This window comes from Glycine max, chromosome 4 (assembly GCF_000004515.6).
Source record: "Glycine max cultivar Williams 82 chromosome 4, Glycine_max_v4.0, whole genome shotgun sequence".
NCBI lineage: Eukaryota > Viridiplantae > Streptophyta > Magnoliopsida > Fabales > Fabaceae > Glycine > Glycine max.
Genome location: NC_016091.4, coordinates 3,858,973 through 3,870,549, shown reverse-complemented (window position 1 = coordinate 3,870,549; position 11,577 = coordinate 3,858,973). Strand labels below are relative to the sequence as shown.

General features: G+C 32.9%; 1 protein-coding gene across 1 annotated transcript; it reads right to left on the bottom strand.

Annotated features, from left to right (window-relative positions):
• Positions 1-5,924: 5,924 nt before the first annotated feature.
• On the bottom strand, positions 5,925-10,218 carry LOC100787223 (AP2-like ethylene-responsive transcription factor ANT). Its single transcript, XM_006578002.4, has 9 exons — positions 9,100-10,218; positions 8,334-8,967; positions 8,098-8,180; positions 7,929-7,937; positions 7,748-7,836; positions 7,590-7,663; positions 7,444-7,494; positions 7,272-7,348; positions 5,925-6,840 (listed from the first exon to the last, which is right to left on the bottom strand). The coding sequence occupies exons 1-9, from the start codon at positions 9,374-9,376 to the stop codon at positions 6,143-6,145; spliced, it is 1,992 nt and encodes a 663-aa protein (XP_006578065.1). The 5' UTR covers positions 9,377-10,218; the 3' UTR covers positions 5,925-6,142.
• Positions 10,219-11,577: the final 1,359 nt, after the last annotated feature.

The window sequence follows — 11,577 nt, the reverse complement described above, 5'->3', positions numbered from 1 at the left end:
TAGCATGTCCCTTTAGAGCACCTATTATTAGGCCAGCACAATTCTATTTACGGCCTGTCTGAGTAGGTCCATTGAATTGGGTTCACTTTTAGAATGGATTACTTAACGTGAGAATCCATTCCGTGTGTCATTGATTTGACGATGGAAAATGAATTGTTAGGATTAATTTTAAATATATTTTTATATGTTTAGTTTCATATCGCAAAAAAAAATTAAAATTAATTTGGGATGTAAAATTGATTCTTGAAACAACTTTCACATTAGATCCAAAATTCTGTACTGAATTTTACTTATAATTTAATTTTATAATAAAATATTCAAATATAAATCATATTATTTTTAAATTAATTTTATTCAAAATCAAATTTATCAATATTACTCCAAATATACATTCCTTCTAAAAGAATTAATTCAACCCCTTGCATGTTTTTTGCGTTTATGAATCAATTTTCTCATTTAGAACTCAATTCCGTAAGATAGAATTTATTTCTAATAAAGGAGAAATAAATTCCTTGGTCCAAATTAGCTTAGAATGTGATTTTTTTAATCACAAACTATTTTCTTTTTAGTTGTAAAACGCTTGAAATCTCATATTCGCATTTTGATTCCTTGAGCCAGACTTGGTTACAATTTAAAGTCTTACATAATTTTCTTTTGTGTCTTCAAGATATATTTGTCTTTGGCTTTAACTAGTCTTGATCGTCGTCATTTTTATTTTTATTTTTGCTTTGTCTTCTTAAATTCCATTTATTTTTTGGATTTGTCCTCATCACAACTCCTACAGGAATACATGTCCAGAGGTCATGTTCAACAAACTTAAGCATTGAAATCGTTGTAGATACCCCCAACTCGATATTTATTTGTGGATCTTTCTCAGTGCGGTTAAGCGGCATGCCCAAAATGCTGATAAGAGCACTAGTTGTGATTCTTATATATATATAAAAGTCCTGACAGTTGATGATATATTAATGTCTTTATATTAATTAAGTACTATATCAACACTTACTATTTTTCTGTATTATTTGTTATTATCACATATCACCTACTATACTTGCACTCTTTCCTTCTTTTGCAAGGTTGAATAGACTTTGATATTCACGAACCTTTTTCCATTTCATGCCCTTGTACTAGTTATGAACAGGTCACGTATAATTGAATGATTATTTTTTTTTTTATAAATTGAATGGTTATATTTAACGGCACATATTTGCATGCAAAATAATAATAATAATAATAATGTTTTTTAAACGAGCATAAGGGTGTTTTGTCTTACTAAGGAATTATTGTTATTGTTCTTCCCTATATTTCACAGTTTTCATTCATTTGATTTTCCATTTTTGTTTGCATAGTTACGTTCTTATTTAGTATATTTTATTTAATTTCATAGAAATGCATAGATCCCATAATTTCTTCTATTGGACACAACAACACTAGCTGTACAACAAAAACATTATCAAAAGAAACAAACGTAGCACAAAATTTCTGACTAATAGAAAGGTTGTTCACATTGTATAGGGTAAACGCTACTCCATTTTCTACTACCATATTTCCAGAGATTCCCAAGAAACATGGCTCGTCCATAGGAGCCTTTGTAATACTATAGGCCTCCCTGGATGAAACATGGTTCGTCCATAGGAGACACACGTTATTCTCTCCCTTTCAGTAACAGCACAAAAACATTCACAACGTTATATTTCGGTCCTATTATTGAAGAATACGACATCTAATTTGGAGTTTCAATCAAGTTGTGATATAAGATAAGGCTACAGCATATATGTTTCCGGGACCATCTCTGTTACATTGCATGCATCCTATTTTTGTATTAGTATATCATATTTTTGTGGGGGGACCTTGCGGCTAAACATTAAAGTTTATCAATACACGAACGTACAGTAGCCAAGCACAAGTGAAAAATTAAGAGATTTTTTTTTTAATAAAAAAAAGAGGTTTTCTGTATAAACTCAATTGGAAACTCAAGAATTAATGTTACTATTTTAATGGGTTTTCTTTTTCATGCTATTGTGGCATCATAGAGCATCAACAAGTATAAGTGAGTAAAAAAGTCTCAAGTTAAATAGGAATAAGCAAGTTGAGCAACACTTAACTAAGATACACTTGCACACCTAATGTCTTAATATTTCAGATTAAATGTAGCGTTGAATTAACTTGTGTTGACTTATAGTTAATTGATGAAGGTCTCTCTAATTTCCCAACAAGAGCCTATATATCTTGCTGCTTCTGGTGTGAAATACAAGAATGAACATTGTGCACCCATGTTCAAAGGATGTCACAGAGCAACTACCACCCTTCAATCAAGCAAAATTTCTTGACAATGGGATAAATTACAAAATGATATGGGATTTCTTTGCCTCGAAGGGAAGCTCATTGGCCGTTGGTGTTGACCTATGCCTTCAGACCTTGTCTCAAATGAAACACGCTACGTGCTAACTAGCTTCATCTTTCTATATATATATATTCCGCGTGTCTTATTATTCAACTTTAATTGTATTTATTTTGAATTCACACCTACCACATTCACGTTCTTTAATTTCATTTCCTATCGTCAAGTCCTTTCAATGCAACAATGTACGTACGTAATCCTGAAATTTTCTTCACTAAGTTTTCAAATTCTGATAAACTGGCACTATATTAATCCAGCTCATGAGCAAGAGCAAGTGCTTTTCCATAGCTGTCCTTTCTGAACCTTTTTTTTTTTTCTGTTTGTGTTTGTTTGCTTAAGCTGTCCACAATAATAAGATTTGTAATGATATTTGTTGACTAATCTCTATGGATAGAAAGAAAAACAATAAAACTGAAGTGGATCTTACTTTTTCCCTCTGTTGAGAGTGAGGTACAACTTTTACTTTCCATTCTTTTCCACGAGACTTGTTAGCTTTTTGACCATCAATATTCTTATTCTAGTTTAGCCTTTAGCTTTTCATGCAATCTGCTTCTTGCCGTGTTTCACTTTTATACATTCCCGCTTTCCCTTTGTCACAGCAAAGATTTTTTTTTTTTTCCTATTCCGCATACATTAATTTGGATTCACAAAAGATTAGATAAAATTAATTATCCCTCGCCGTTTGCACCGTTTTTTCGAACGACTAAGTTCGTTGACCTATAACGTATTCGGCGACAATATTACCTCCTTGAAATAGTTCATATATGAGAAATATTATTCCCTCTAGTTTTGAATGTACACAACAATATATTTCTTTTCTCTCTCTATTATAAGTAAATTTTAATAAACTTTGTTATATTATTTAATTAATTTATCTTCAAAATATCTTTTATTTAATAACGTTAAAGTTTTTTTTATGTTTAATATGAAATTCCAATAAAAAATAATTTAAGAAAAAAATATTTTTTTAATTAAAATTGACAATTTAATAAAATTAATTGATTAATTATTTTAATAAGTGTGAAATATTTTTTTTTATAATCGAAAGCAAAGAGAGTACAAAATACTCTTTTCCCTCTATCTGTGAAAAAAAGAGTAATTTGGACGTTAATTAATTAAGTTTTACTTGCAAATTTGATTCTATATGATCTTAGTTTTACTTAAAGTTATTTTTAAATTGATTTATGTTTGAAAACTTTTATCTTAAAACAAGGTATACATATATTGCACAATACCTTTGGTTCAATCGAGGGAAGGGGGAGGAAAAATTGTTCGGTCTGTTTCAGGAGAACAAAAACCTCACTTAATTTCTTTAGTTGCTAAGAAGATAAAAATATAGACAATATGCTATTACATATTACTGTAAATAATGCAAAAGAGATAAAAAAAAAATCTTGAGATTTAATCAACATAATCTAAAAATTAGATATCATTTTCTCATATTTTTTCTTCAAATTTTCCAATATCGAAAGAGGTAGATAAAAATTGAAGAAAAAAATTAACTTTGTCATTTGCCCTTTATTCTTGTTCAAATTTTTGAACTAAAAAAGATAAATTAAAAGGATTTCTCCGTCTTTTTTGTCTCTCCTCTTCAATTTATTCCAAACAAACCATTTAACGAGAACTCTGGTAAATGGCTACCATTGTTTTTCAGTTTTGTTATTTCCTCACAACTTTTTTCCATATAAAATATTTAATCAAAATAAAAACTATTTAAAATGTTAAAAAGTATAGTAATCACTGTTTTTCAGTCGAAAACGTGCCATTACTAGTAAGGATTAGATCTCGTTGTTGGATGCATCCGCATAAGTACTCGCATTTTGTCGACGGAAAATAAGTAAAATTATTATTAAACGACGTTGATGGAGCACGCCCTACCCTTTCATTAACTATTACCAATCCGAGAGAAGTATTAATTGGAACAGTAGGCGTTGCTTTATTAACAATCTGCAGTGTGGCATGTTTTTTATTTTGGGTTTTAGCTATAACTATTTGTTGTGTCCAAAGCTATCAGTAAATAATACTAATTGTGTACCTAACCCCTGTATTTGACATGGCTCCACTATTTTGCAACCGTATAACTGAGAGAAACTATTTCGAAGAAAAATATACTCTATAAGTGTATTGAGAGTACTAATTAAAAAAAAATTATTCATTCATATGAAAACATTATAATACTTGTAATGCTTATTAATAATGTTAGCGTAATTTAATTTTTATTTCTTTTAAAAAAAGTTATTTAATAAAAAAAGATTATGATACTACTCATTAACGAGGAAGATAGCTAGCTAGATTCTTAAGGTGATCACTCATTTTTTTTAAAAATTATCAAAAAAAAAAAGAACCTGTCTTTTTCTCTTGTTAAAGACGGTGTTATAAAATAATTCGGATTATAAAACGCATTATTATAGATGATGCAAAGAAACAGCTATTCCCAATTTCAGGATAGAACTACTTCCAGCTTTCCCGGCACTGATTCCTCGTTATGGTCTCAACTCTAATAGTAGTGCAATCAAGCACAGATAATTACACACGAGGGAGACATACACACGCACGTGGGAATGCACTCGATAACAGGATGGACTCAACTTGTGTTAAGGCACCAAAGCATCCACATCAAGACATGAAATCACTTTTATGTCCCAATATCCATCTCTGGATTCCGGCAATTGGAAGGAGAAAAGCTATGGAATTTTTTAACCATGTAGTCAATTTTTCTTATTTAATAAAAAAGAGTTAGTGGTGTACCCAGGTAATTATGATAATTTGGCTAACATGAAACTTTCATGCAAGAATCTCTTCAATGATCACCTTTCTTTTTTAATAACGAATTGAGCATTAGCTAGCTGCCTTTGAAGAAAGCTGAGATAAGAACGGTTAATGCAATGATAGTAGTAGTATTATGCAGACTGAGGGACACATTAGCTACAAAACGAGATAGTGTGGTCAAAGTAGTGGTCTCTCATTTCATTATTGGGAAACATTGAGCTCATTTTGTACTTAGCAGGACCTAGAAAAGATGCAACTCCATAAAGGAAAAATCAATAATGTAAGGGCCACTTCCATATTGCAAAACATCATTTCACGGAATTTAATCATTCGTCTCCCCCTTTAATTATTCAAATATGAATATTTCCATTCCAGCATATAGCCAAAAGGCTATGTTTGTAAAGGCCATGTTACACTTTGTTACATAAAGATGACAGATAGGTGGCCCCAACCCTGCTTTTCATTAATTCCCCAAAATTCCTCCACCCACGTCTTGGCACAGTAGAAACGCAAAATGTTACCCCAAAACCCAACTTTGGTCCCCATCAACCATTTCTTCTCATCCCTCCAAAACACCCCTCCCCATCGTTTTTCTATTACATTTTACATGCATGACATAACATGGCTAAGATATAATTTTTACCTTCATTTTTTTGGTTTAATTTGATTATCCAAGTTTAAAAATTTTGCTTTAATCCTTCAAGGTATTAATATTAAGATCAAATTAATATCTCCGTCAATTTATTACACTAACTTGATCACCTATAGTGAGAGAATGCCATTATCAAAATGAACATTTGCCACACATTAATGTTAGTGTTAAAAAAAAAACCGACGAAACGATCAATTTAATCTAACATCAAAATAAAAGCTTTTAAACTTAGGAAATCAAATTAGAAATAAAAGATGAAGGAAAAAAGTAAATTTTAGTTACATAACATAACATGAAAAATGGACCGTGCCTATCTCCATTTAAGTATCAGTCCAAGAAGCAAAAACTGGCAAGTGAGACAAAGAGATAGCAGGAGAAGGCCTCATTTGAACCGTTGGTGAGGGTAGCCAAGAGGTAACACTGGTACCAATGGGGTTCACAATCTTTGTTTCCATTGGAGGCATTGGGAACAGAAGCGAGGGACCCCTTTTCTCAGGACTAGCCTCTCTTGAGCTGCTTAAACTTGTCACCAGCGATGACGTGTTTGAAAAATGAGTCCCAATTTTGCTAGACTCGTCCAGCATATTATGCTGCCCAGAACCCACCGAATCAATCCCAATAAGATCTTGTAGGGCCATAGAAAATGCACTGTTTCTGTAATTTCCACAGTTCATTATTTTTTGGTCACTGCCATTGCCATTTGCCTGTTGCTGCTGTGAAGGGTGGTTAAATAAAACCATCTTCCACTCTGAGTCGTTTTCATTATTGTTGTTTCCTGCTTGAACTTGAACCGTTTCCTCATTGTTCACACTTGTTACTACACTCTTGTTGTAGTCTATGTCCTTGTTTCTAGGATCGTTATCTTTCTTACGCCTTGCAAGCTCCCCAGCGAGGAGATTGCTACTGGCCATGATTCTCTCCACATCGTATCTTGAAATGTCAAAGTTTGTGACTGCATTTGCGCCGCGAAATTTGATCGCCGCTACATCGTATGCTTCTGCTGCTTCCTCTTGGGTGCCTAAAAGAAAAATGAACATTAATTTAATTTTTTTTTCTCTAAATCAAAAAGACGCATTTCCAAAATTTGAACTTTAGTCTTAAACCATATTCTTGTCGAGATACCCTTTATCTACAAAATTTGAACTTTCCTTAAACCATATTCTTGTCGGGATACCCTTTATCCATCTCTATCATATTTGATCAGCGTGTGTAACAGCCTTAAAAAAAGGTGCTATGTTGCATTCTATGCAGAGGTATGTTCAGCCTTATAAAAGCACTACTAGTCACTAGAGTTTGGGAAAAGAAAGATTGAGGCTGAAATCAAATAAATGCCATATGGAGTCACTTTTTTAAACTAGCTAAAGGGGTAAATATACACCCCAAATTAGCCTTCTAATATAAATGCTAAGACCCTTTGTAATTAGGAATTGACAGTAATTTAGGACTTACTGAACGTCCCAAGGTAAAGGTCTTTGTTCCCAGCAACTCTGCCTATCCTCGCTTGCCATCTTCCATGTTGGTGATGCCTGAATAATAATAATATTAAAAAATAAACTTGACACAAATCATCAAACTAAAGTTCCACTACTAATGAAGAAAAAGGGGGCAGAACCACACCAACCTTGTGACCCCTCTGTATATTGAAGCACCTCTAGAAAACCCGCTGCTTTTTCTGCAAAGCAAACAAATACTCAATCACAATGATTATCATATAATTATTGGTAGCTTTTCCCTACAAAATTTTTAATTAATTAATAAAATGTGTACCTTCTCAAGTGTGCAACGTATTCCTGTCTGCTCATGTTCTTCATTTCCTCAAGTTGAACTTGGTAATTCTCTATCTGCCAGAGTAAACAAAAAGAGTGTGATTTCGAGCACAAAAGATTCGAATCAAGGAGAAAAATGCTACACGAAATGAAATATACCGAAAAGTTTATATGCGTTGAAGGTCCCCAGTACTTAAGGGCCGCGAGATCATAGGCTCTTGCAGCTTTCTCCTCCATATCATAACCCCCTTTAGTTCAAAAACAAAATTGACCACGTAACAATTATAAACAGTAGCAAGAGTGTTGAAATTGCAAACAAAAAGTGTGGGAGAATACTTACCCAAATACACTGAAACATGCAAAGTTCGATTATTTAATCGTCGTCCACAAACATCAACACATGACACAAGTTAGTGGGCACATGTCAGATTAGGGACCAAAAGCTTTAATGGAGAATACTACCAAAAAATTAATAAAAATGTCAACCACTGTTATTCATTCTCACTAACCTTGTCGTCCTTTCCTAGTTTGCCCTTCCTTCTTGCAACTATTATCCCACAAATGCGCTTCATACCTACCAGTCCATCTATGCCTAATGGAAAAGAAAGCAATAATCCACAACTCAATCAACGACATCTATTAAAAAAAACAGGATTGACTAGACAAAGAAAACCAATTTATTTCCAGATTGGAAATTTCGGTAAAAGTTACACAAACAAAGAAAGTTTCAAAACTATTAACTAACCTTGTGACACCTCTATACTGCGAGGTTCTTTGCCCAAATGTGTCGATAGATTTTCTATGCACAGGCTGCTTCTGACCAAGTTTAGCATGCCCTCTCTTCTTTGCATCCACAGCAACAGAATCTGTTCCAGAAGGAGCAGTGACACAACTAGACTGAGAACCAGGACTCATAGATAAGCTTAGAGACTGTAACTCTCCACACCCCACAGATCCTAAAGACACACCATTTCTCTCATTCCCCATGCCACAATTCATTTGCTGCTCCAAAACCTGCTGGTGAGTTGAAAACTCCCTTGTTGGAGCCACCCAGTTTTTCAAGCCTTCTGTCATTTGAGGCATTAGGGAGCTGCAATCCGACACGTGCGTTTCCTTTGTTGTTTCTTCCTCCAACGGTGCTTGATATAAACCATGGCAAGCAAGGCCTGAGTAATAAGGGTGTGTTTGGACACTCATATGACCTTGTTGCCTGAAGGGTTGTGAAAGAAGGTCTCTGTTGGGTTGAGCCTCTGCGTTTTGGGAGTTATAATAGATGCTGTCTAGGCTCAAACCTCTCTCGTGGCTTCCATATTCGTGAGTTCCCATAGTTGCACCACCTAGAAAGTCCTCCAATTTCGGAGACGAAGTTGGCACCATCACTTCAATAATGCAACCAAGTTCACAATGTAATGATTAATAAAGAGCCATAATACATGACATAAAAAATAGTACTGCATCATTTTAAAATATTGTCTGAAGATAATAAAAAAAAAAAACAAAAAAAAGGCAACCTTGCGTTTGTGATCTTTTGAGAGCTTCCAAGATACAAAGTGACCCATCAGACTTGAGAGGCATAACCGTAAGTGGAGAATGGAAGTTACCATTTTCTCCGACACCGTAACACATTCCGAAGTTGGACAAGTGAGATTGAGAAGGGGACATGTAGAAGGTTGTCGGAACAGTGGCTGCTGAAGTAGCCTCCATTTTCATGTGGGGTGAGAGAGAGAACCCCAACCAGTTATGATTGTTTCCATCATCGGTGTTGTTACTCTCATTTATGCGCTTCATCTTCTTGCTTTTTGTTTTTTTCTTTTTGGTTACTCGAAAAGATTTGAAATTGCTAGCAGTTTATATCTCACGAAGGAAGGCATTGCTTGGCAAATAAACTAATCATCATGTTAATCTCTGCATATGAAGATGATGAAGACTTGGTTTTTGTTTTGTTGTGTTGTGTTGCTATTGCTACAACTACAATGCAAAACTTGCTCCTCTACCAACCAAACTCATCGTTCTATGTGCTCAACACACAAATATGTCTCTCTCTCCGAACACAACAAGACTGGTCTCTTTAAACTAAGCAAAAAGAATGAATTCTCGGCAAGCGAAGATTGGGGAGCACCCTCTTCATTCCATAGGGATCTGTGTATGTATATATCAATGAGAAAGACCACGTCTTTTCGGTTTGCCTATCTCTCTCTTTAAAAACTTTCTTCCTAGTTAAATAAACCCTACCTTAAACCCAGTATGAAGGAGAGAGTAATGTAGTAAAAGCGAGAATCTCGAGAATGGTAAGGGGGAAAGGAAAGAGGTGGGAATGTAAAATGTGAGTAGGATATAGTAGTAAGTATTTTGGTCAGGTTCTGAGGGTGTCTGTGTCTATGTGCCTTGGAAACTTGAAAGCGTGTGATGAGCTATATCTATATATCTTAGCTTAGCTGTGTAGCTGAATCTAGCAAGCATGACATGAAATGGGGCACTAGAGTGGGCTCGCAAGTGTGATTTGGGGAAAGGATTCAGAATTCAGAACTCAGATAACCAAAAACTCACAGCAAAACCATTTCATTTACTTACGAATTTAATTTAATTACGTAGCTAGAGATAGATTTCACGGGAAGGACCTATCTGCCCATGCAATCACTTCGCACAGTACAATAAATAACTCTAATTTCAAATCAAGTATTTTATTTTAATCTATACTCCACCAATTTGGTTCGAACTTCATAACCTATTTCTTTTGTTTTTTTTTTAGGGGGTTTGATTCGAAAAATGATAAAAATAATGAAACAAAAAGGACAGATTAGTGTTACAGTACTTGAATGGCAGGATAAATGGGTAACAACCCAACGCCCACTGTGGATGTGGACAAAGAGAGGTTTATTTCGTGGGGCATCTCATCTGACCTTTGCTGACTATACGACCCAATCTATCTATATTATCCTTCGGCACTTTGTTTCTTTGACAGCAAATTGTGAATGTCAAAATTCCCACTACTCACCAAACACACATTTACCATACATTTTGTACGCTGTATATCTCCTTCATGGGTAAAAAATTACTATTACATAAAAAAAAGAGTTGGAATAAAGATAATTGTATTTTTTATTTAAAAAAATTATGAGTTAAAGTAATTAAAACTTATGTTTAAAGCTTAAGCTTTATGTTGATTAAAAAAATTGTATTTTTTACTACTTTTTATGAAAAAAAATTATATATATTAACAAAAAAAGTCACATATTTTATTAAAAAATCTAATATATAATTATGTCGTTTAAAATAAAAAAATCTTAAAATTTACTTTAAATTTCATGTTAAATCGACCTTACACAAACATTTCAATGTAATATCAAAGAAATGGGATGTTTATCAATAGATCTAAATCAATTGATTAAATATAATGAGTCAATTATTATAAGCAAAAAATATCATGTTTGTTATTTTTTTCTATTATGATATTAATACAAAATATTTAATGGTATTTTTTATGATTAATTTCTATATAAAAACTTAATTAAATGATCACTTATAATAGGATATATTTTGTTAACCATAAATATCGACATATTGGTAGTGGTTATTGTTTTTGAAGATTTAAATGAGCACACAATAAAATATTTATCATGTGAAGGGATTAATTAGTATTTAATATTTTTAATTTAGTTACAAACAATTAGTAAGAGGTGTTATAAAATCTTTAAAAGGTATTTTTTAAAAAAAAATCTTAATTAGCATGATTTTATTAAGGATATATTTAATTTAAATAAAAGTGAAGAAAAAAAACAATACAAAGATGAAAGATTTATATTTTTTCCTGTTGTTAGACAAGAGAAAAAATAAAAGAAAAAAATATCTTGTTTAACCATATAGAAAATGAAGTGAGAAAAGTGTGTAAAATTCTATAAATACCTTATATATAAAAAATAATAATATGAAAAGCGGTACCACTAAAGATATATTGTTTAGGAATTAATAAATATAAACTTGTTAGTTAC